The sequence below is a fragment of the Epinephelus lanceolatus genome, chromosome 11, assembly GCF_041903045.1.
Source record: "Epinephelus lanceolatus isolate andai-2023 chromosome 11, ASM4190304v1, whole genome shotgun sequence".
NCBI lineage: Eukaryota > Metazoa > Chordata > Actinopteri > Perciformes > Serranidae > Epinephelus > Epinephelus lanceolatus.
The window spans coordinates 30,061,228-30,087,445 of NC_135744.1; the positions used below are offsets into that span (position 1 = coordinate 30,061,228).

The 26,218-nt window shown below is 41.1% G+C and overlaps 3 protein-coding genes across 4 annotated transcripts; all 3 read right to left on the reverse strand.

Moving 5' to 3' along the window:
- Positions 1 to 1,252: 1,252 nt before the first annotated feature.
- On the reverse strand, positions 1,253 to 13,117 carry ccdc169 (coiled-coil domain containing 169). Its single transcript, XM_033610641.2, has 8 exons — positions 12,846 to 13,117; positions 12,668 to 12,750; positions 12,379 to 12,489; positions 10,764 to 10,804; positions 5,162 to 5,260; positions 3,931 to 3,984; positions 3,353 to 3,429; positions 1,253 to 1,696 (listed from the first exon to the last, which is right to left on the reverse strand). The coding sequence occupies exons 1-8, from the start codon at positions 12,920 to 12,922 to the stop codon at positions 1,498 to 1,500; spliced, it is 741 nt and encodes a 246-aa protein (XP_033466532.1). The 5' UTR covers positions 12,923 to 13,117; the 3' UTR covers positions 1,253 to 1,497.
- Positions 13,118 to 13,725: 608 nt separating this feature from the next.
- sparta (spartin a) lies at positions 13,726 to 19,565 on the reverse strand. 2 transcript variants are annotated; one of them, XM_033639200.2, is made up of 8 exons: positions 19,421 to 19,565; positions 17,763 to 18,586; positions 16,391 to 16,585; positions 15,905 to 16,061; positions 15,441 to 15,635; positions 15,167 to 15,328; positions 14,908 to 14,998; positions 13,726 to 14,123 (listed from the first exon to the last, which is right to left on the reverse strand). In XM_033639200.2, exons 2-8 carry the CDS (start codon positions 18,558 to 18,560, stop codon positions 13,862 to 13,864), a joined length of 1,860 nt encoding a protein of 619 aa, XP_033495091.2. In that variant the 5' UTR covers positions 18,561 to 18,586; positions 19,421 to 19,565; the 3' UTR covers positions 13,726 to 13,861. The 2 variants fall into 2 exon arrangements, with proteins under 2 accessions (XP_033495091.2, XP_033495100.2); XM_033639209.2 differs by lacking the exon at positions 13,726 to 14,123 and adding an exon at positions 14,272 to 14,686.
- An 848-nt stretch (positions 19,566 to 20,413) lies between these two features.
- On the reverse strand, positions 20,414 to 23,039 carry ccna1 (cyclin A1). Its single transcript, XM_033609916.1, has 8 exons — positions 22,881 to 23,039; positions 22,547 to 22,766; positions 22,343 to 22,458; positions 21,990 to 22,216; positions 21,311 to 21,515; positions 21,068 to 21,181; positions 20,838 to 20,971; positions 20,414 to 20,653 (listed from the first exon to the last, which is right to left on the reverse strand). The coding sequence occupies exons 1-8, from the start codon at positions 23,037 to 23,039 to the stop codon at positions 20,602 to 20,604; spliced, it is 1,227 nt and encodes a 408-aa protein (XP_033465807.1). The 3' UTR covers positions 20,414 to 20,601.
- Positions 23,040 to 26,218: the final 3,179 nt, after the last annotated feature.

Below are 26,218 nucleotides of genomic sequence, written 5' to 3' on the forward strand. Positions count from 1 at the left end.
CAACAGTTTTGTGGGAAAGTAATTAAAGGCCTGTCCCGTATAGATGGCTGTCCCAAATATAGGCCTGGTGATTTTAGTGATTTAAGCAAATAATAGCCCAGGCTATTAATTGAAGCTTTACCGTAAAGCTGACCTTTTTATAGTGGAGGGGGTGGTGGATGGTGTGACACCTAAGTGAAACAACTGCTAAGCTGCAGACCACTTTGTGAGACCAATAACCAACAGCAGTGATTGTTTTTTTAGTGAGCTGTCGCTTCATTTCCAACAGCATGTGTGCCACTAAAGGTGGGTGTTTTTAGTGAGTCATTGCTGCGCTTCCACGGGTGATCAGCTACAGAACGTGGATGTTTTAGGCCAAAACATGATTTTTAAAACCATAATCAAGTGATTTTGTGCTTAAATATAACCACATGTTGACCACAGGGTTGCTGAAATGTACACACATGTGAAGTTTTAATATAGCAGCTACACAATGACTTACAAATGTAACAATACCAATATGTATTGTGAGGATTGGGTTGGTGTTGTGCTTAAGGACAGTTCATCTGGTCTGATGCTTATTGATCTTTGTCCAGTTTCCTTGTCAGTACAAGCCAGCCTTGGACATACAGTCACAGGGGAGGTGATACATAACTCACCTTTATGAATTGTTCTTTTCCAGTCACCTCTTTGTCTCAAAACCTGATTTTTGGTCACACTCTATGAGCTAATTAAAAGGACATCATTGCACTGACAAACTAATCAGCGAACAAGGGAAAAAACAAAATTATGAATTCATGCTGGTTTTGACTGTGAGAGCATGTATTTGGTATGAAATGTTTTCCAATTCAGTGTCCCGCTGACAAGAACTGAACCCATCCTCCACACTCCTCGACAAACACAAGTGAAAACAGCTTCTAGCAATTTTCTCATCACTACTGCATCTCATATGGCTCCAGTTTTCTTACACCTACATTTGTAAAGGCGGTCAGTGGGTGGGACGGGGGTGACTGCGTGCTCTGCGGATGAACTACATTCGGAGAGAGTGGCGAATGTGGTGTTGCTTACGTAATATGAGTCGTAGGAGGTGTTTTTGAAAAATAAAAAAATTGCAGTGACACTAGAAATGTCAGACTCAGCAGGCTTCTGGCACATTAGGAGACGACCTCACTGCACTCAGAGCCTGTAACATTCCTCCCTCTGAAACACTACTTCTCACAGCTAGTCTTTTTGTTGAAAAAAAGAAATTTGTGAGGAAATAATAATGCCAGACTTGATTATAAATGTAATATTTTATACTATGAAATGGGTATCACTGTATGAGTAACACTGTATGACTGTGGCACATAGATAACTTACACAGGAACTGCATTGTGTCCTCACAATCTGCCTTTCAGAAATGTGAACAAAGTACATTCTGGCATTGAAAAGAAAAGTATATGGCAGTTTTTACCACAATTATACCCAGAGGACATTTAACCTCTTTTTTTTTTAAAGGGCTATAACGATAGGTCTGGGTTAGGGATTGTGTTTCAGGTAGTACTTTAGGGTAGGTAACCTGCTTCCCCTTTGGGATTTCTTTTCTTCTCTTCTCTCTGCTGTTGCTCCCCCACCACCACCACCAACTCCTTTCACATGCACTCCTCCTCCTCCATCTTCTTCTCTTTCTTTTCCTTTCTTGGAATCAGCCTCTGCCTTCCTGCTGGTCTGCCTCCCTCTACGCAATCAGAAAATAAAATTAGTCAGGCAGAAACATGTCACAGATACACAATATTTTCTATTAAAGAGGTTCAGCATTGTATTTCTCAATCAAATCTTGCGACAATAATAGTAGAAGAAGATACATCTCAGAATTTATTCATTTATTAATTCTGAGTTAATTTGTACAGCATTATTACTTTACTACAATTGACCTTTTGCTAAGCCCCGCCCCTTTGTGATGGTCCAACAAGCTGTCAGAGTAAGCATGGAGCCCACTCTGTAACTAACTGCACTCCCTGAAGAAATATCATATTTTTGGAAAAATGAAACAGTGATTCCAGAGAGAAGCAGACAGAGGGGTCTACAGTCTGTGTTTGAAGGATATATCCAGGATGTCAAACTGACTCAGCAGCAACAACAGGTTAAAAAGACAAAGATAGTTAGAAGCTAAAGCCGAACTATAGGCTACACATCACAGTGTAAAAGTGAACCACCACATCACTGCTGATCGCCACAGAAGACAAAGAATATAAAGGGAAACTCTGCTGATATTGAACCAGCTGTGTGGCATTGCAGTGTGTGCACATGAACAGTGTTTGGCTTTGCCCCCGTGCTGCTGCCAGCACCTGGACCTCTGCCGCCTGACGGACAGGGATCTCCGGGGGAGGTCAAACACCGTTCATCTGTGCACACTGCGATGACACACAGCTGGTTGAATATAAGCAAAGTTTCCCTGCTTCCCTTCACTGGTTCCTGTACAGCAAGGTCGGTCTTTGTTTCACTGTTATAATCATTAAAAAGCAAAAGCAGCATGTGTATACATTCAGTAGGTTATATCTTCAGTAGCTAGCTAGCTAACCCTACACTTTTCAGGGTTTGATTTTGGTTTTGGAACAGGGAAGAAACATGTATCTTTTTCCAGCCTCTCCAGGTAATGAGTATCATTAATACACGACGTGCCCCAGGCACAACATTTAGCTCCAAATCCACAAAACCAGCCTGAAAATGAAGGAAATCTGAAATGATTGCATTAGAGTCAATGGAGCACAGCTGGGTTGTTGTCAAACCCTGGTCTGAGCTGGCCTGATGCTACGTTATGATTGGTCAGTCTACGTCCGGGTACGGGACTTAGCAAAAGGTTTATTTAATCAAAGATGATATTTACTCACAGTGTGTGATGTTTTAAACACAGTTAAAGAGTCAAGCAGGTCTATAAACTGATTTTAGTGTGTACTGTGCCTAATGTGTTGAATATGTTGGTTTCTCCTCTGTAGTGCCTGTTCATTCCGAGGGCATCCTATAATATCTTCAACAACCACTGTTCCCTTTCGTTGTTCTGCATTCAGACAGTCAGTATCATCAACTAGATTTTTAAAAGCCGAATTTAAAAAATGTTTAAAGGCAATTACTCTGCCCTGTACTTACTGACTTTTTAGGTGATGTTTGCGTTATATGTGCCGATGCTGTTTTTAATTTGGTCATTTTAGTTTCCTGTTTATATTGTATAAGTGATGTAATTTTGTGCTTGTCTTTAATTGTGATCTGCCTGTGGACTGCATTTGAAAATTAGGCCTCTACTTAGACTAAAATACAACATATTGTAGCATTCATATTGTCCACAGTTAGTCTGACTGTGTCCATCACCTACATGTATGTGTTGTGTGTCACTGACCTCCTCTGTTTGCTCTCTGGCGCCCTCTCTGGCTGGGTGAAGTACTGTCTTCTTTGGGCTTCAAATGTGGAGGATAGCTGCAGCAGTGGCAAACACATGACAGTTAGTGCGCTGCACACACGTATACATTATGTTTAGCTGTATGCACGTCTGTGTGCATTTGTGTTCACGCCAGGCATGAGCCAGTCACACGCTGTCCCTTTAAATGTAGTGATTCGTTGCTAAAATGTTGAGAGAGAGATGTAGTTTCTGTGCAGCTGCATTGGTTTCAGCCCTGCAGGAACCAGTTTTGTTGCAGCATAAGGCACAAAGTCCTTGACTTACTTTTGCAGTTGAACAGAGACTAAACTATTATGTAACAAGAGAGAGGTGCACTGGAGAATGAATGAGAAATCATAACTAGGCCTGAAAGAGAAAAGCTGGAGTTTGCTCTCGACACAGTATTCATCTTTTGTAGCATTTAACCATGACGGCTGTTGTGGCATGTATTTAATTAGTAGTCAATAGGTTTGGTTTGAGAGCTACTTGCTTGATTAGTTATGAGCATACTTTTGATATGGATGAAAGAGAATGCTTACCTTCGCAATTTCTGAAAGGTACGCTCGCCTCTCGTCATTGGTTTTATGAAATGCCTGATGATTGAGAGAAACAGAGGGCCACATTGCCACATTTTTTCATTCTTGGACTTGTTCTAACTGTCAGTAATCATCTGTCTGCTCATGGGTGCAGAGCTTGTTATGTGTTTGCTGCCTGTCTGTATTAGAGTGTATTTCAGGAGTTCTTCAGTGTTAATGAGCAGCAGATTAGAGCATGGATTACTGGCTGCACAAGCTGCGTGTTAAACCTTTATTCAACTAATATCTCGCTGTTTGTTGAGCAGAACAATAAACAAAGAACCAAGTCGCCAAACTAAGAGCATATCAGCCCAGTTGTAGCAGCACGGGGACAAAGGTTGGGGTTCAATTTTGCATCGATGGTGGTTAAAAAGAAAGAATGGAAAACAAAAATATCGGACAAATCTTTTTCAATCCTCTGCTAATGACGGTAATTTGTTTCTGAAATATTTATTACCTGGAAAGATTTAAAGCTGCTTGTTTGAGAAATAATAAAACTGGATCAGCAGACACTGTGCCCCTTAAAGGATAACTTAGCTATTTTTTAACCTGGGCCCTATTTCCCCATGTGTATGTGTGCGTATGATTCATAGGTACAACTCGTTCTAAAATTGATTCAGTATTGAGGGGGGCGGATGCAACCAGGAGCCGCGAAACAAGCTAAAACGGTAATGGGGGCAAATGCGTCCCGTATAATTCTGCGCATTAAAAGTGCTTTTTTTCGCCACTGACCGGTTCTGATCGCCAGTGCTATCTCTGTAAATAGCATACTAAGCGTTTCCCTTACCTCTGGACTTTCTTTTCTTTTTTTTCTGGTTTTCTTCCGGCAACAAGCAAAGCTCTCGCGAGATGACGTCACACAGCCCAGCCCTAAGGGAAACGCTTAGTATGCTATTTACAGAGATAGCAATGGCGATCTGAACCGATCAGTGGTGAAAAAAAGCACTTTTAATGCGCAGACTTATACAGGACGCATTTGCCCCCGTTACCGTTTTAGCTCGTTTCGCAGCTGCTGGCTGCATCCGCCTCCGCCTCCCTCAATACTAAACCACTTTTAAAAGGAGTTGTACCTATGAATCATACGCACACATACACATGGGGAAATAGGGCCAGGTTGAAAAATACCGAAGTTATCCTTTAACAATACCGAACATAAATCCCTCTAACTGCGCTGTGGCACAGCTGAGGTCCACACCTTTCCCTCCTGTTCGATTCTGTTATGACAGTCCATCAGCTGACTCTGGAGGTCGGACTTCTCCTCAGTCAGGAGCTTCAGACGCTGTCTCAGTGTTTCCTGCGGCAAAGTATTTCCATTAATTAACGACATTCATAACAAAGAGGCTTCGAAAAGGTGTTAAACTGCTGATGTCTAATTACAAATCAATTTGTACCAGAATTACACAGTGCTATCTACTAGGATCAAACAATAACAGAATAATTCATGCAGAAAACATGAGCAGGAAAATGGATTATGTTCATGCATTATTCAATAACTAAATAAGCACATTAGAGCTTAGATATGGTACGGCTACATGAGATTTCTAGCACAGAGCAGAGCAATGAGCCTTGGAATATATCCGGGTTTTGAGATTTCTAGTTCATGTGCCGCCAAAATAAGCAGCTGTAGTCAGCTTGAATGAACACCACCGTAAGCAGTGTGTTTAAAGACGCGGCATTATACATGCATCACACCAGGCCGGTGTCTGTGGATCAGCCAAATGATGAATAGAGTAGTAATAGTTAAATGTTGCAGTCAGTGGTGGATGAAGTATTTAGATTTCTTACGTAAAAGTAGCAATACCACACTGTGAAAATACTTCGCTACAAGTAAAAGTGCTGCATTCAAAACCTCACTTAGGTAAATGTTTGCAAGTAATGTCTGCAAAATTTAAAAGTATCAAAAGTAAAAGTTCTCATTGTGCAGTAAAATAGTCCCTCTCTGTGTTTGATTTCATATACAATACATGGGTTTCTGCATTAATATTACTGGTGTATTAAATGTCAAGTGTGTAGGAATTAGGGGCATCTATCGGTGTATTTATAACTATGTTTTCATTAGATAATAATCACCTGAAAATAAGAATCTTTGTTTTATTTTTGTTGTCACCTTAGATTATTTCACATCGGACACAGTAGCTCTACTACACGCTTGGCACATAGGAGAAGTTTCAGTTCTGCAACCTCACCACTAGATGCCACTAAATCCTACACACTGGACCTTTAAGGTGTATGTTGAATTTTACTGCTGTGGATATTTACAGCTGAGCTACTTTTCCCTCTTTTACATACACCGTTGGGTTATTTAATATACAGCAGTGTGTCATATTCTATATAGTGAAAGCATATTTTCAGGATATTAGGTTGTGTCTAAGTACGGCAGGTTTCACAACAGGTTGGCAGAGGCTAGAAATAGGCATCATGGCAGGGTGTATAATTTCTCCATTAGCATTTACTATGGCGATGGAAGTAATCATCAGGGCTTCTAACTGGGTGGTAGGTGGGGAGAGATGGCAGAACGGGTTGCATCTTCCAGCAGTTAGGGCTTACATGGATGACATGACACTGGTGACCACAACAATGCCATGTACAAAGAGGCTACTAGAAAAGGTATATAAGAAGCTCAAGCATGAAGATCAGGCCTAGTAAATCTAGAAGCATCTCGATACGTAGAGGGAAGTTAAGCGATAGGAAGTTTGTCATAGATGATGAGGAAATCCCAGCAATTAGGGAAAAGTCAGTAAAGAGCTTAGGTAGGTGGTACAATGTGGAGTTGAATGATGAGGAACAGGTGGGGAAATTTAGAAAAGATGTGGCAGAAGGATTGGATAGAATAGATAAATCAGAACTTCCAGGAAAGCTGAAGTCGTGGTGTCTGCAATTTGGGCTATATCCTAGGTTAATGTGGCCACTGTCAATTTATGAAATTGCAATATCCGTTGTGGAGAGAGTTGGAAGGTCGGTTAGCTCCTATATTAGGAAGTGGTTGGGCGCTCCTAGGTGCCTAAGTAGTGTTGCATTGTATGGGAAAGGGATACTTCAGCTGCCAGTATCTAGTTTAACAGAGGAATTTAAATGTACCAAGGTCAGGACAGAGCTCTTGTTATCTGGCAGTAAGGACGTGGTAGTTAGGAGTGTGGTTCCAAATCCAACCAAGGGGAGGAAGTGGAACCCAAGATCGGCAGTTCAGGAGGCAGAGGCAGCTCTTAGGCATGCAGAGATTGTAGGTAATGTTCAGTTTGGCCGGGGAGGCCTGGGGCTTGGCACAGGCAAACCGGTATGGAATAAAGCAGGTCTCAAAGATAAAAGAAAGCTGGTTGTGGAACAGATACGTAGACAGGAGGAGATATTAAGGAGTGCAAAGGTAGTGGCCCAGGCTAAACAGGGACAGTGGTTGAATTGGGAAAGTGTAGAGAAGAGGAAGCTTAGTTGGAGGGACCTGTGGAGTATGGAGGAGAATCGTATTAGATTCCTGGTAGGGGCTACATACGATGTGTTACCAACCCCCCAGAACCTAAAACTGTGGGTAAAACAATGTGCCCATTGTGTTCAGGTACCGCAACCTTAAAGCATATTTTGTCAGGCTGTAAAGTTAGCTTGTCACAAGGCCGATATACATGGCAACATAACCAGGTGTTGAAATGTTTAGCTGCAGGCATCGAAGGGAAACGAAGACAGGTGAATTCAGAAGGTGTTAAGGATAGGAGTTTAGTAACTCAGTTTGTCTGTGAGGGAGAGAAATACAGAAAGGATAAGTCAGTAAGGAGGCAAGGGTGTGGCCGCCTAGAAGGTGCTTGTGATTGGGAAATGCAAGTAGATTTAGGGGGAAAGCTTGTTGTTCCCCAGGAAATAGTTTGTACCAAGCAGAGGCCTGACATAGTGTTGTGGTCAGTGAGTCAACGGATAGTTTATTTCATTGAGCTGACAGTTCCTTGGGAAGACTCAATGGAAGAAGCCTATGAAAGAAAAAAGCGTGCGGGGACAGAGTTTGAGGAAGACAGTGAAGGAAATGTCAGATGAAGCAGCCAGAGCTAGTCAGTGGATTTGGATGAGGAGGAATAATGTCAGTTGGGGGCCAGCAGGGGGGCCTACTAAGCAGGGTACATAACTCCTTGAGATTGGGTGGAGAGATCCACCAATCAGTCCTCTCAGGAGGAAATCCAGGAAGAGGAAGGTTATTTAAGTGTGGGAGTGGCCTATTTGAATCCCTTTTGTTTGAGACCATGCTGCAAGGTGAGTGTGTTTGCTGATCCTGTGAGTTTATTTATCTCCTTTAGTTTTAGCTTATATTGTAGTTATGCTATGTAACGTATGTATGAACTAGAGTATGGTGAATGTGCTAGGAAAGGTAGTATCTGCACTGTCGCTACCTGGAGCTCACATGTATGGAGCCTGGGTTTGGTTGAAGGTGGCAGTGCTGTTTGGGCTGAGAAAGCCATGCGTAATGTAAGGTAAAGGACGTTATTGGGTTGGTGTGGGGAGCAGTGAGACCTGGCATTAGGGGAGTGTCTCTGGGACACCAGAGATCGCTGTCTAGCCTCCTAGAGGTGTTGTGGGACCAACTAGACGAAACACTGGTGAAAGGAGGTTCCCACCCGATGACCCCAAAGACATGTTAGTTATCACTGCTCACTGGTCTGTATAGTTAAGCCTTGCCATAATAGCTTATCATAGGGCTTACAGTAGGAGGTTATTCACTGAGTGCTGATCCTTTCTCTAGAGCACAAACTTCTTGTGTTTATTTGAATAACATTATCATATGTTTGTATCGTTGCTGTCCTGTGAGAACCATGTGTCCCTAAATAGTCAAGTTTTCATGGTGTCAGAAAAACATTTCCAGCTTTACTGTATGATGATGCATTTTCCAGTTGATCGAAGTGGGTTGTTAAAGAGATTATTTAGCTTAAGAAGTAGGAGAATTTTCTCAACATATAATGGAACACTTAAAGGAGCAGAGTGTAGGATTTATTGGCATCTAGCAGTGAGGAATACAGATTGCAATTAGCTGAAACTTCTCCCATGTGCCAAGCGTGAACTCCCAGTTAGGATTCCTTCAGTGTTCATTGTTCAGGAGGTTTTTACCTGGAGCTGAATTATCAGCAAAGGTCTCTTCCTCTCCCTAACAAATGAACCCGCTGATTTAAACTGGCAAAAACACTGAATAAAGCAGTTTCATGTTACAAATCAGTGTTTCTGCAATGCCGTTTGGCTCGTCGTAGACAGGCTGCTAGCCCAGCAACTGCTAATGTGTGCTCACCTTTTTTCTCTGATAATTTAAGATCCAGACGTTCAGGAGATTTTAACTGGGAGCAAAATCATCCACAAAGGTCTCTTCCTCTCCAAAGCAAATGGACCCAGTGATTTAAAGCATTTCATGCAGATAATCAATGTTTTTCCAAAGCTGTTGGTCCTTTTGTGGAGCGACGGTGGCAGATGCAAAAACACAAATGAATCTAGAGCTTGTGTTTGGTTTCTCCATTCTGGGCTGATGTAGAAACATGGCAACGCAACATGGCAGACATCCTGGACGAAGACCTGCTCCCTATGTTGATATAAATGGCTCATTCTAACGTAACAAAATCATGGCGATTGTTGTTTTCAGGTGATTATACACTGAAGACAACATGCTTATTAGATTCCATTTCTGCCAATACATCCCCCTAAATCCTACACACTGACCCTCAATTCCAAACAAACATGGTTTTCACTGGACAGGAAGGGTATTAAAAATTATAATCTGAGAAGTAACTGTAGCTGTCATACATAAGTAATGGAGTAATAAATACAATATTTCTCTTTGAGATGCAGTGGAGTAGATGTGTAAAGTAGCATGCAGTGACCTTAATTTATATTTTAGTTCTGTACTTGAGTACTTAACGCCATTACATACAACCACATTGTGAACATGTGCACTGAATGTGGGCAAATGCATTAATTCTGTTTTTTACATCCTGTATGATGTCAATTTTCATCATCCTAATCACTGACTGTGAAGCATCTTCATAGCACAGACATTTCCTCACAGCAGAGGACACTAATTCAAAGTGCATGTCATTAAAAGTATCAGCTGTGATATCTGACAGAAATAAATTATGTTTCAGACATAAAGCCACAGTAGTCAGGAGCCATACTAAGACGGATGCCACAGAATATATCAGAAAAATGTTCAAACTTCTTTCTTTGTAGCACGGTGTCATGCTCTTGTACTCCTTGCTTTCACAGAACAGTGTCATCCAAAAATTTACTCACTGCACTAATTAAAAATACTCCATATTCCTCTCACACACTCAGTCTATCTTACTGTCACGCTCACAGTTTGCCTACAGATCTACGAGTGCGTAGTCTTACAGTCACTCGTCGGACACACTAATGAGCATCTGTTAGTTCTGCCTTAAGGCGCACAGACACACACACATATTTAGACTGCATTGTCCAACCTTTCAGTGTGTGTTGTGCAGTCGTGTGTATTAAAGCATTGTAATTAGTGTGTATTGCTCTCCCATGGTTTGTAATCCCGTGATTACAGTGCTGTGATTAAACTCTGGTTGATTCAGCCTGCATCAGCGGGAGGATGGAGAGCAGCTGGCGTTACAATCCTCTCTGTCCTGCCTGCCTGCTCCCCTCAGTCTGTGTCTCAGGCTCTCTCTGCTGGTTTGTGCCTTTCTCTTGAACAGACCTCCAGCTCTCTGCGTCTTCTATTTGTTAATCAGCACTTGGGGAAAAATACTTACTAAATAACAACAAAACAAGAAAACAAATGAGGATAAAGTTAAGAAGAAAAGTTAAAATGTTGCACTCACTACCGGCATGTCATCATAAGTTCGGATGGAGGCCAATCGATCTGGGAAAAACAAGAGAGCATTTTCATTATGTATGAATGTTGTAAAAAGTACATTTTTTACATTTATATACACTGTCAAAAGTAAAGATTGACTTGAAGAGTCTGAGAAAGGGGATTTGTTAGTGTTAGATAAGGGGACCTTAATGCCATGTGAAGAGTGAAAGGTGAAAAACTTTATTAGATCTTCTAAAGATCAGTGTTTGTCTATGTCCCTGCTATCTATTTTTGAAACCAAAATGCGAAATGATTGTTTTGAAAAGGGTGTTATCTCCAAACTATATAAGCTTTTAGGTGAAGGGTCCTCTGAGTCCTCTGTATTAAAATTGAATGTCTGGAGAAAAGACCTAAAAGAGGATTTCCCTTCAGAGGACTGGGAAGCAGCATGTGCTGAAGCACACACACAGACTGTTGATACTCAGCTCAGATTGCTGCAACAGAAGTGGTTGATGAGGACGTATGTGACACCAGAAAAATTCAACAACAATAATACTGCTATCTCTGACTTGTGTGTTAGATGTGGACAGGAGAGAGGAACCTTTTTTCCCAAAGCTCTGGAGAATATATGGGGCACAGAGTCAACACTGGACCCAATGTTTTTCATTCTAGGTTTACATCCTGCAAACATCTTGCATCCAAGACAGATACTGCTGTCTTAAATCTCTGTCTTAAATTATTTGAACTCCTATTAGGTACAAACAATGAAAGCATGACATGAATATAACAATATGGGAACCCTCTTTGGAAAACAGAGAAACCTTTTATTTTATTGGTTTATTACATTTTTTTTAAATGTATGACACGTGAGGGAAGACTTCATTTTGTTGAGGGACAAAAATCTGCGTGTTTTCGATATTCTTCCGGATGAGAACACAGGTGCCTCCCAGTTCTTCTTGGGTGTTTAAAGATATTGCTGGGGAAAAAATGAAGCATTGTGGTGCCACAGACAACATGTCCCGGCCTACAAATCACATTCCTGATGTAAGGGAACATGCATGTTTGGTACTGAACCCAACAAAAATGAGATCGTCATCATTTTTGTGTTTTGTTTTTTTTTTTTGTTTTTTTAAGTGAAAATGAAATGCAAAAAAGACCATTCACACTAAAATTGTGACGTATATCGGAATTGCAATTTCTTTTTTTTTGCACATTGGGCAGCCCTAATTGTGAGAATACTATTCTTGGTGTGAAGAGAGTAAACCATACTGTCCTAGTCTGGGGTATTTAACTTAAAGTCTTAGATTCTGATGGCAAATGCAGCCTACTTCCAGCATGAACCTATTTAAAAGCTGGCACAATTTCTGTAATACGGATTACTGTACATTTAATATGCTGATCTGTTCTGTACACACAACATATGTTGCACGTCTGTCCCATCCTGGAAGAGGGATCCCTCCTCTGTTGCTCCTCCTGAGGTTTCTACCATTTTTCCCCCCTATTATAAAGGTTTTCTTTTGGGGGAGTTTTTTCTTATCCACCGTGAGGGTCCGAGGACAGAGGGATGTTGGTTGCTGTAAAGCCCTCTGAGGAAAATTGTGATTATAAATAAAATGGAATTGAATAGCTGTTGAACTTACCCATGGGGTTTCCTCGTAGGTCCTCCAGTCTCTCATGAATGAGTGACATCTGTCTGTTCAACTGTCCATTCAGCTCAATCTGTGTCTCATACCTTGTCTTCCACTCATTTCCTGGCACAGAATTTTAAAAAAGGAAACTGTTAAACTACAGTCACATCTGGGACAGGACACATTACAGACAACACTGAGGTGTGACTGGGCTGATGGAAACCAGTGGATTGTTGGGCAGCATCTTGACAGACATATAGGATAACTATATTCTTTAAATAGATAAATAAATGTTACTCACCTTCCCCATCAACACTGTGTAACCTTTCCTGCAGCTCACACATGGTGCTCCGCAGATCAGACACCGACTCCTCAAGCATTTCTCTAAAATCATGAGCCAATACGAGTATTTTTTTGCAGTGGAAAATAACATTTCATCTCCTTCATAACACTGAGTGATACATTTATGTCAGACTTACCTCATTTCTCTCTCCTGCTCAAGTTCTGCCTGCAGCCGTGCCAAATCATATTTGCTGTAGTCGCTGTCTCCACTCATGTTTCTGCAAAACTCACATCAACTGAAGAAAAGTTTGTGCCTCGGGGTTTCCATGGAGACCGCTGTTTCCGGCTCCTTCAGGCAGCCTCGGACATAATGGCGCAGATCAGCGGGAAGGTTTGAAAACAAAACAAAACCTCCTCCTCGTTTAAACGTGACAAAACTCGATTAAATAACTCGTGAATTGCATAGTGGTCACGTAGAGTGGATTATTTTTGCAAGCAGCTATTTTTACGAAGCTCATTTCGCGCTTAATTAGCCCTGAAAATTGACTTCCTCTGTACACTGAGCTCTTAATTCACCAGTTAACATTAATGGCCAATGAATGCCACTTGATTTATCTCGCAGAGGATCTTATTATAATTGGAAAAACAATGCATATGTGTGTGTGTGTGTGTGTGTGTGTGAGAGAGAGAGAGAGAGAGAGAGAGAGAGATGTTATTTGTTTGTTCTGGCCCTCTATAAGAACACCTTTCAATAAACATCCCATATAAAAATTAATCTCTGGTAACCATGGTTAAAATGTGCAATTTATATTTTTTTTTATATACATCTGTGTGTTACATTATTATTACTTTCATACAGATCATACATACAGTTATCCAATATATAAGTCTATATATACATATAAAAAAAAAACACAAAAAATAAGTAGGCTACCAAAAAATACATAAAGAAAACCTAAAATGTTACCACAAATTAATTAATGTAAAACTTAACAATGCAGCCAATCTTAACCTAGCCAGATAAATAACTTAGTAGTTTAATAATGTGAAATAAAACTGCACTTTGACCTAGGCTAATTCCAGTATTTTGCCCCCTTGTTTTTACATTCACAACTAAATAGCCACTTCAGAGATGAGTGCCTTATTTAGTTGTATAAAATGTAAATGAGGAGCTGATGCATCATTCAAGCACAGCATTAAGTCCTGCGGGGATCTATTTTTTCTGCTCCTCCTCCTTCTTCTTCTGCTTTTTCTTCCCATCTGTCTCTGCTTCAAGTTCTCGTTTCTGCGCCTCCTTCCCCTCAGTCTTCTCCTGCTGTCCCTCCGGGCTTTTGACCATGGCCTTGGCTGTCTTCTTCCCCGCAGTCTTCAGGATGGCTTTGAGGCCCAGATTGTCAATGTTGTACGCAGTCACACCAACATTGATCACTGACTTGAGGGCAGTGTTTGTGGCGTCGCCTGCGTCGTTACCATACCTTCACCACGAATAATATGGTGAAGTTGGGGAAGAGTGGTTTGGTGTTACAAAATAATAATAAATGAGGGTGCTAGAGCAATGTGATATTGGTATTGTTTTCACTCACATCAACACAACAAAGGTCAAGAACAGCAGTCATGTTTCACTTTGTAGAGATTTTATTAGTATCAAACCAGGGAAAAAGAGACTACAGAAGGTATGAACAGCAAAAGCAGCACCACCCAACACAAGCAGACATTTAGCTGCAGTTAGCAGACCCAGAAAGACACACAAACAGGATTTTAAACTACATCAAGTCAAAAAAGAACCCAAAAAACATTCTTTGTATGTCTGAATACATAATTCAATCAAAGAAAGTCAGTCTGATGAAACAAAAGGACAGTTCTGTATGTTAACTGTTGAGTTAGATTTGGAAATTGTCTTATTGGGGGTTATTTTCTGACTTGATCTGGGTTAATGACACAGAGTTGATCAGCCGTTAGTTCACAAGTCTTTGCCTTTACTCCCCCGTGCAGTCATATGTTGCCAGACATTTTTAATAGACTCTCTAAGCCCTTAAATCTGAAAAGAAACAGGTGTGAAAGAAAGCAGATCAGTTTCCCAACGTACCAAGAAGAAAGCAACACAGAGGGCTGGTTTCTGATCGTCCAGCATCCTACTGTTGTTTAAAGCAACCAGAGGGACTTAGTAACAGGCTGGAAACAAGATTTACAATAGTTGAATAATGAGAACATTTCAGTTAGTTAAATACAGACGCAGAAATGGGAAATGACCGAACTTACTTGTATGTCACAGTTGTGACAGTCTCTGCGATAACACTTTTGCCAACCAGCTTTGCTCCAGTCTCTAGACTAGACCAAACTGTAGAGAAACCTGGTTTGGATGTAAATAAAAAATGTCTGAGTACTCTAGAAAGACTTGGACCTCCCATCCTAAAAGAAATATCCAAAATGCCAAAACAAGAAATAAATATTTTGACTGAATATTTTGATTTTTATAGGGCTACTGATATGACAACATTTCCATTATATTGGTGCATACCTTCTACACTTTTGGCTGCCACAAACTTGGTTCCATCCCAGTTGGAAGGGCTGCCATCTTTGTTCTTCTTCATAGACTCCGGGACCAGCTTAGCACCCTGTTTCTTCACATGGGGAGCCATCTTATCTGCGACTTTTTCTGCCACTGTACTCACACCATTAACTGTAATACATATTGGTACATAGCTATATTATATTACAGTACATACGACCAATGGCAAGATAAAGACAGTTGTGGCCAACATAGTCTTTCCTCTACTGGTTTAAGTCCTTACCCAAGAACTGGCTGACTCGCACAGCACCCCCGGTGGCCTGTTTAGCCACATGCAGACCTTTGGTGACACGGGGGCTGACCTCTGAAGGAGTTTCCTCGGGTGTGATGTGGTCCCGGATCTTGGCTGCTCCCCTATGAATGGCCCTACCAGTGGCCTCAGCTCCTTTTACAAACCCTACGCTCAACCGTGTAGCTCCTACAGACAGACATATTTTGGGTGTTAAATGTAAATTAGAAATATCAGTGATTGTTGTGTTGTTAAAATACCTTCTGCAGTCAGATGAAGAGGTAGCTGGACAAAGTTTTTCTTACAGCACTCAGTCCTGTTCAGGGGAGATTGCTACATAGGTAAACGGTGCCCTCTAGTTGTAGTTTTTGTAAATATCCACTGTATGTACCACCTGTTTATAATACCGTATTCTGTTTTGATTTTGTTTTCCTTTATCAGGGCCCACACGACCTCACCTGACAAGATTCCTTGTGCCATCTTCTCACTCCATCCAGGAAGTGGTGGTTTGTCTTTGTCCCCTGTTGGTACTGTCAGCGCTTCATGCTCTTTCATGGGACCAAGGGGGATTTTCTCACTCAGGTTAATGACTTCTACCCCTGCCCCCTCTGGACCCTGTCAGGGAATCCATTAAGTCATACTGCTTAAGAGTTATCACAACAGGAGACACAGCAAGAGGCTTTTAAAACGTGCGTACACCCAAACAGGTAACGTGCATTCCTCTAAGTCATGACTCAACTGGGAAAGAATGTTTTACCCACAGCATGACAACTATTTGGTTCCTCCTGTGGCGTCAAGAATAAAGTGATGCTATGAGACACTGGATGCTACGAAAAGGTGTAGTCATGAGTAACTACTGTTTACTTTCAACACCCTCCTATGTATTGTTTCAAAGCGTGCACACCCATCCTTGCATTTGCTCCATACAGGCAGAATAGACTGACCTGGATCCGGAGTTCAGCGAGCTGCGAGATAAGGTCCTGAAAAGTCTCTCGTTGGACAGCAGGCAGTTCGGAGGACAACACTATGCCCACGTAGCACCCTGGCGTCTCTGACAACATGTCAGGGAACATGAAGATGCCAGAGTTGGCCAAAAGCACCGGAGTGTCTGGGGTCAGCGGGTACAACCAGTCACACACCTTGAAAACACAGACACACAGAAATAAGGATTTGGGGAAATGATGAAGGTTGTCACCCCTGTACCATGGACAGAAAAGCAGGACAAGAAGTCTTCTGTTTTGAGTGCTTACTTGTTTCTCCAGCTCATAAAATGTGAACTGAAAATCATCCCATGTCCAATGCTTTTTCCCAATTGAACCTTACATGTATAGGGTGGTTTCTTGTGACCCCAAAGGTGCACAAAAATGCATTGTCATTTCCCAGCAAGCATTGTCCCCTATTCCCTTTGACCCATTTCCCCCTCTCAAAGACACATCACAGGCTTTTATTCCCATCAGGACTGGTGTCAGTCATCCACACAGACATAATACAGATACAGACTTGCTGCTGCATCGTGACACTGGTATGCCGCCTGACAGAGTGACCCCAGTGAGGGCGCAGGACACTGACCAGCAGCACAACAGAAGCGCAGACTCATCTGTTAATGGGACCATTGTCTTGTTGGGAAAACAAAGCAGGGCCAGAATACGGGAGAGCAGCCCACGAAACAGAGTCATGGGTTGCACTGCAGTACACAGCAGGGCATAATACACGCTTTGTAGAGGTGCCAGAATACATTACTGGCACTTTTTATGTGCTATATTGACTCAGTATAAAAATCCTCACACAAATGTAGCAGGCTGTCAGACGGCTCCACATGACAAGGACACATATATGGACAGAGCAGTGATATTTATCGATGGGATTAAGCAATGTCTTTGAATATGCAGTAGCCAAGGTGGAGAGTAATACTGCTTAAACATAAATATAAATACAATGATAGAACAGCCTTTAACCAATTAACAACAAATTTCAGTATGCACAAGTACAGGTCAGGATCATCCCTTTAAAGCACTGACATAGGAATAAATGCCATATCCGAGTCAACTTTTAAAGCTCGGTTTTGACTTGTTTCAGTATCATGTGCATGTGCTGCCAAACTCAAAGTGGGCACCACCCAGACAAAAATATATTATTTGTAAGCTTAACATTTCTTTTTGACTCATACTCAAACACTATATACCAATATAATGACTCAGTGAAGTCAGTGACGTGATTTGCTGCTCACACACACTCACCTGGAAGACACACGCCCAAGGAAAATGCTTTGCAGACATGCCCACATGCCTTCAGATAACATACTGTGTGTATACTCACATGTAGATATGCTGAGGGTCGTCCAGCAGTGGCATCCTTCTGCTGACTTTCAAATGCGATGATGCGCAGGTAGCCTGGATTAGACAGGGAGCTGACCTGCCCATTTGGCGCCACAAAAAACATCTGCACCCCAGAGGGGATGAAAAGCAGCTCATTCCCATCTGTTCCTGCTGCTGCTCCAGTCTGCCCTCCTGACATGAGGCCGCCTCCGACAGGACCGTAAGACAGACTGCGGTGGCCGAGAGTTGGCTGTGGTGTGTATGCTGGAGGCTGGTCCCTCGGGTTGGCCATGGCTACAGCTCCTGGGGCCTCTGCAGGGACTGTGTGCTTGTGTGGATCAGCAGGGAAAGGAGGCCTGGGAAGGAGTGTTGGGGTTGTGTTCTGGGTGGTGGTAGCAGGCACGGTGGGGTACAGATGGTGGAGGGAGCTTTGGGGAGGCTGGCTGCTTGGTGCCAGGTCTGGGTAAAGATTAAGAGGTAGCTCCTGCAATAGGCGGCTCCTCTGGGTTTGTGTTGTCATCAGAGAGGTCTCCAGGTCAGAGAGGTGGGTGTTGACAGTCTTCAGAGTGTCCCTCATTCTTTGCTGAAGCTGCCTGGCTGTGTCCCAGACTGCTCCCTGCTGCCTTGCCCCCCCAGTGGGCACTTCCAGTCCTTGGGCAAGGTGCTGTCGACCTTTCCTGTAATACACCAGGGCCTCTGCTCTTAGCCCGGCCTCTTCAGCAGCCAAACCACGGCTCAGAGAGTGACCAGCCATCTCATACTGGTCCTTGATAAGCAGCAGCTCAGCAGGCTCAGCCATACCGAGGAGGTGATGGGATACTAGGACTGGGAAGGAAGGATGGAAGCAGAGAAGAAGTCACAAGTGCCATCTTCATAATGAGACAAAAGATGTTCTGCAGTTTCTGAGTTTACAGTATTTTACAGTTATCCTCTGCCAGTTTGTTTATTTTTCAACACACAAACTTAGGTGTAGATATAGGGAGGGATGCAGGGGACATGGCCCATCAATATTTACAACATGTGCATTCCACAAATAAAATCACTAAAGTAGCAGAGGACTTTTATTTTTGACAGAAGTTGAAGTCATCTACACCATAAACTGATGCAGAAAAAAGGCACATTTGTGCATAAAACTTAACCAGAATGCACACAAATATTAAATGTTGACTTCTTGGGAGTTTATTTTCAGTCTTAATGATTTTCAAAATGTGCACTTCCGGTGAACAGTTGGGATTATATGTAAATAACAGTGAGACAGAAAGAGCATGTACCTGAGATATGCAACTACACCAGGGGTGAAAAGCAAAGAAAAAACATCTTAAAAACATTCTCAACACCGTCATAGGTACCTTTTCCAAATTAAGGCACTGTACATGAATAAATGTGAGCAAAATCTCTGTCATGCTATTGTCAGCGGCAATGAGCAGGTTGTTAACACTCTGAGCTCGTGAACACATCTGGTTTAACCTGAACAACGAGACCATGGACTTGCCTGTTAGTTTCCTTTTAAGAAGTCTTCTCCAGACAGCACATTTACACTTCAAATAAGAGTTTCCAAACTTATTCATCATCTCAGTATCAAATGTAGCAAACTGTTACCATTTCAGATATCATGCCTGACGGCTGAATAACAAATGATAAACTTTAAAGGTGACTTACCTGGACAACCGAACTTTAATATCCCGACGAAGAAGAAAAAATAATAAATAAGTTGTTTCAGAGAGTCCTTATTTTAGTTTCCGACGGTTCCTCTGTACTTTCATAGGTGTCAATATAACTACATATATCAATGTGTTCACTTCACTCACTAAATTGATGTGACGCACCCCCGGGAACTACACAAGAGCGTCAAACCACCCGGAGCGATAAAATGGCTTCCGGCCAACACTTTCAAAATAAAACACACAGGCTACACCTTACAGAGATGGTTTCTTGTGAAAATAAAAAACTATAAAGCACATTTCAAAAATTATTTAGAGGGAATACAATAACAACCATAATTACACAAACATTTATTATATATATAATAAATGTTCTATACATAATATGTATTGTCTTTAAATATATAATAAATAATACAAAATAAAAGGTGTGTGTGTGTGTGTGTATATATATATATATATATATATATATATATATATATTTTTTTTTTTCAGTATAACTATGTTATTTTTATGATGACTATATAAAACAGATGTGTTGTGCAATGGGCAGCATACAATTTGTTGGCTGATGGCAGTCTGTACATGTCCTGTAGGTTCTGAGTTTGTGAAACTGTGAACAGCGATAGCTCTGTGTATGGACTGTATATATGTAGGATCTATATGTATAAACTTTTTGTATCTTTTAACGGCAGGTACCTCCAAGACAAATTTCCTTCAGCACAATAAAGTCTATCTTATCTTATTTCCTAGTGTAGTAATTCATTTCACAGCATTCACATGTAGCACTACAGTGAGACATGACACATGAAAAATAAAGTTCACAAAAATGCTTTACATATTTTAAAATCACTTTAAAAGATATGGTAAATGCTGTAATTCCTGATTTAAACACAACATAATAATGAAAAAAATATAGATATATTACAAAAGATGACATCAGTTTTAAAAACTTTTTACAAGAACGCCTGCGGGTATTAAATTTTTTCAGTCACGATGTAGGCTTTATTAAAAATGGTTTATTGTATTTGCATAAACTATATTAAAAAATCTCAAAGTTATTAGGGGTCCAGAGGAGCGAAGCACATGTGGGATTGGCAGTAGAATCAGGTGTGTTTGTTTTGTTCACAGTCTAATTAGATTCTGGCAGAAGCATCGGAAGACGGGTGGGGCAGTTATTCATGGCAAAGGCAGAACAGCAGGTGCAGTGATCAATGACACACGACAATACCTGTAAATGGAGAGATAACACACATCAGTTTAGTGATATAAGTGTGTCCTGGATGCATTAATCACCCAGATAATCTGCAAACCACACATGAAAGATCCCAAAGGCCTGTGATTTACATAACCCGTTTGAAAGTTGCCTAAATATAAATATTTAAACTTAATTAAAAAACTAAACTACGACTTACTTTGAACTCTTATACTTATCCCTGACGGCCTGTTGCGGGTGACTTTCTGCACTGATGTATAGCTTGTGGAGGTCAGTCAGGCAGGGGACAATCTCAGCCGTGGTGTAACCAGTCAAGGCTTGTAAGGAATCTGGCTGGAATGTGGAAAAAGAGCTTAAAAGGTCACATTTTGGAGAATTTCTTTTTAAGATCTTTTCATAAAAGGGAGCCAAGAATCTGAATAAACGTACCCAGAGAGATTTGTTCACAGTGTAGGCGGCGAGGCAGTAGGCTCCAGCTGCCACTATAGATGGGGTGTACTGCAGGAATGGATCGATTTCCAGCAGGCTTAACTCTGCCACATACTAGAAGCAGGAAAAAAACACACATCACTGAGTCAAAATATGATCAAGGGACATGAAAAACTGTAACTTCACAGGCAGTGGGCACAAATCAATAATCTGGCTGGCATTTGACTTATTGATTTTCCTCACCAGGGCAAGGTTCTCAGTGTTGGCACAGACAGAGTGGATGGACATGAAAAGGCGAAGGAACTGGTTTATGGTGGGGGCTGCCACTTTGAAAGAGAGCACTTTTAGGAACATGTGCTCCATGTGGACCAACTGCTCCTTGGTGTAGGTGCTGTCTGTGGTGTACACAAACTCGTTCAGCTCGGGAGGGAAGATCTCCTCATATTTTCTACAAAGTGACACATAAGGCGACATCAGGTCAACTGTCACCCATTACTGAGTCAATGTAACTGTATTGCACTCAGGTGGATTTATACAACCACCAATAAAGGTCCAGTGTGTAGGATTTAGGGGCATCTGTTGGCAGAAATTATATAAGATATATTTCTAACTATGTTTTTGTTCCCTTAGAATGAGTCGTTTATATCTACATATGAAGCAGGCCTTCTTCCACGGAGTCCACCATGTTCTTCTTCGGTAGCACAGAACGGAAAACCCAAACACTGCCTCTAGATAGGGCCATTTGCATTTTCGTGTCAGCCACCGTACTTCTCCTACACACTTGGCACACAGTAGATGTTCCAGCTCTGCAACCTCACCGCTACATAACACTAAATGCTTCACATTGGACCTTTAAAGATTTCTGACATATCAAAAACTGAAATGGACAGGAAATTTGTTAGAAACAGAAACACGTGCTTACGACGCGATCAATAATGCAGCTGTGCCAGCCAGCTGCAGCTTGCTCCGTTTTAAATACGCTATGGAGGAAAGAAAGCGGTCCAAATAGTTGACGGCAAGGTGCAGAGTTTCAGTACGAAGCTTGTATTCCTGGACGACTTCCACCATCCAGTCTACCAGGATAACCCTCATGCCGTTGGTGATCTCTGGATGTTTCTCTAAGTAGCCTGGCTTTGGCCTGGACCTCATCTGGCATTAGAAACGAAAGCAGTTCTCATGAGGTATTTGCGTTGAGCTGAGAGGCAAAGTCTCGTAAGTACAATGCTTTAATCCTGCTCATATACACAGTGATAAGAAGTTAAGATAATTTCGCACTTCACTCTCCCTCAAGTGCAGGTGAATGTCCTGTGTATACTCGGAAACACGCAGCACCTCCTCTGACATCAGGGATTTGTCTGTGTCAGACTGCATAGAAACATCCTGGCACGAACCTACAAGAGTGATCAGCAGTAGGTTAACAAAATGAAGACTGAACAAGAAAAAAGCCTTTGTAGATGTTTTTGCATTTGTCAAACTCACTTGTACTCAGGTCCAGCAGGAGTCTCAAATCTTCATTTTGCATTGCATCAGTTTCTGCATCTAAGTAATAGCTGTCCGAGACCACCTCTTGACCAGAAGCTGCAAGAACAACTTCACAAGCTTCTTCGACATAAACATCGAAGCTGGAACTGGACGGATGGCCGAGGAAGGTGAGCTGGGAGCTGTCGGAGATCGAACTGTGTTTGGAAAAATGGCCCCCCTGCGGAGAAAAAGGAGACAGCATGACTGCCACGTTAAGTTGAAATGTGAATGTTCTGCGAGGGAAAACTGAATCAGAAAGTTAAATGACCTCTACAGTGTCCTTCTCACTGACCTGGCTGAAGGATCGACCACGTTGCTCATTGTCCGACAACACACCGAGGACTGTCCGCTGCTTGGCTCTCTGGACCTGCGATGCATCCGTTTTGCTTGAAGGTGGAATGTTTTCTTTGCTAGTGTGACTGCCGCAATGGGCATTTGTGCTGAAGTTCATCTTTAAACAAGGAGATGAGGACAAATAACAGAAACACTTAATGAAAAAAGGAGTTTAACAGGTACATAAATCATTACATATACACCTGATAAGTGGATACCTGTTAGAATCTGGCTCAAAATATTCCAATCTATAATCAAACTGACTTTACTGTATGGTTGTGAAGTGTGGGGTCCTCTTGTAAAAAAAATAAAGACTTTGAAAAATGGGACAAACACCACCCTGAAGTCCTACACACTGAGATTTGCACGGGTATACTCAGAGTCCACAAAAACACCCCTAAAAATGGATGCCAAGCTGAACTCGGCCAATTCCCCCTTTTAATTAAGATACAAAAAGAGCAATCAAATTCTACAAACACCTAAAAACAAGAGATACCAACTCCTACCATTACTGGGCTCTGGTCTTGGTCCTGAGGCACCTCCTCCAACAGCACAAGGCCTCAGGACAACCCTCACACAATCCAGCCCAACCAAATTATAGCTAAAGAAAAAGAGAACTACATCAACTATTGGACATCTACCACAGAAACCTGAAACAAACTTCAGTGCTTTTTGGCTCTAAACAGACAGTGCAGGATGGCAAACTATCTGACCGCTGTGACAGATCAGAAACTGAGACAGACATTATGTACAGACTCAGTGATCACAGTCTGGACACAGGCTGCCTTGAGAAGACAGGCTGTGTCAGCTTTGTCCACAGAGTAACATTTTCCGCTACAACGTGGCACAAATGAAGACATCAGAACAAAGGTCTTCACAAAAATTTAATGTAAACTCCAAGATTTTGCGTCACTCTCTGACCAGACTAAAATGCAACCCCTATTTGTAGAAAATAGTGTCAGTGCCATTGACGCAGCAACATATGTCAGCGCATATCACAGCCTAAGAGACAACCAACACAACAACATATAGTTCATCTCATCACAGATCACACTCTGCCTTTTTATTTACCCTTTCACTTTATTTATTTATTCCGAGTGGTTGCTTTTTAATGTACTCCAGGTTTTAATAGATCTGGGGAAAACGGCATTTTCCTAATATGCACTAGGGACATGGAGCTATCTCCAAAAAGATCTAAAATTACAAACATTTACATCCATTGATGAATTTAAGAGCATCATAAAGAATCTAGTGACAGAGACGTGCTTGTTTTTCTTTAGAGGCCACTATGTTTGAATAGTTGTTGTTTAATTGTGGGTTTTTGTCTTATATGTTGTATTTGTTGCATTTTAAATGTTTGATTGGCAGCTACCTTGACCAGGTCTCTCTTGTAAAATATAGTTTCAATCCCTTTAAAATGTATGTCTATAATTTTGTGATGAATTTCTGTTAACCGTTTTTGAATTTTCACTGTCTTAAATTGTAATTGTTCTTTGGTAACTCATAGTGCCAGTAAAGCTTACTGACTTGAACTGATTAATGGATTATTACAATAGTTGCAGATTTATTTTTAATTAACTGATTAACTGTTTCTGTGCCTAACGGTCCAAAAATAGAAAAATAAATAAACAAAACAAACGAACTTAACTGAAATTTGCAGGGAAATATTCACTGGTCCCACCATTAGAACAAAACCAAATGTTTTTTTAAGTAGCCTTTTTAAAATGAAGTCTTGCAGTGAACAGTGTAAAATGGGGCGGCCTGCGACGTTCAGGTGCGCTGAAGATGTCTCAGACCTTATTACCATGGTTACAAGACTTCATCAGTCCATCAATCACAGACACATTAACTAGGACAGAGGTAGGAAAATAAGGCTGCAAACAAAGTAGTGCATCACCTGAGTTGATCCTAGAGCACAGTCTAACAATAGCTTCCTGAAATATATAACAGACAATCGTCTGTTCATGAGAGCAAACTCACCATCATCAGGATCAAACGTAGTTAACAGTTAAACGTCAGGTTTGGAGGGTGGAGGCGAAAACAAAATAACCGGCGACTTTGTAATCTTCTAACTTGCTTATTTGGAGACAAACAGCGACCTCTCGCTGCGTTCAAGCGACCCGAGGCAGATTCCTGGGTGTCAGATGTTGTAGTCCAGCAGGGGAAGTTTGATCCAGGTGTCCTTGTGAACTTATCAGCTGTTTCCACCGAATGGTTCTCTGTCCTGTCACGCGCCCGAACGCAACTGCTGATAGCTGACGACGTCGTGCGTCATGAACCCCTCAGTGAATTTATTATTAAAGTTTATCAAATTTATTAAAAATGAATTTGTAAGGATAATGCATTTAGTCCAAGATGTGTGCTTAAACGATGTATTTTTTTACTGCATTATTATTATTATTGTTATTATTATCATCGTTAATAATTAGTATTATTAATAATTCGTTATTGTTGGTACTATTATTAATTTTTACGTATGTAGATAGCTAAGCTGCCAGGACACTATTGTAATCCTAGGTATTCTTCTTCTTCTTCTTCTTCCGAGGAAATCATACTTCCCATGGGTGAAAACTCACCAAACTTTGTACAAAGGTCCAGTCTCATGCCAGATATCCGCAACTGTAAACTCAAGCCAATAGTCCTGATGGTGGCGCTACAGCAAGCGTCTAAATTTAAAAAATTTGAAAATTCATAACAAATCAACCATACGTGCTACAACTTCACAACTTTCATCAAACTGTAGCCCCAATACTGAAGAAACTTTTGTACATTTAAACCTATTAAAAATTATTAAGTTCATCACTGTTTTTTTTTTTCAAAAACTGTAAAACTTCTTAAACCCATCTCCTCCCACAATTTTTGCTCAATTGACACCAAACTTGCTACAGAGCATCTTCAGACTGTCCTACAAAAACTGTTTCTCAGATTTTTGATTTATCAAAAATTGAGCCTACAGTGCATCAAAATGTTTGACTGTAAACGGTACTGTAAACATATACATGCAAATTCTTGTTAAATAAATCTTCAATGTTCATGAAAAAAATGACAAAATTCTAGAGTCATGGTAGATGTGTGGCAAATTTCAGAATTTTATCTCAAAAACTGAATTTTTGACAGCATTTTGAATTTTGCTCTAATGTGAACAATTGGAGTCAATGTAAAAATGGCAATTTTGAACATCAGTTTTTCACTTATGGAGCAAATCAATCATTGTTACAAACAAATTACCAACATCTCCATGCTGTCTAGATGCAATATGTGTATTTTCAGATTTTTGTTTCGAGAACTGAATTTTTT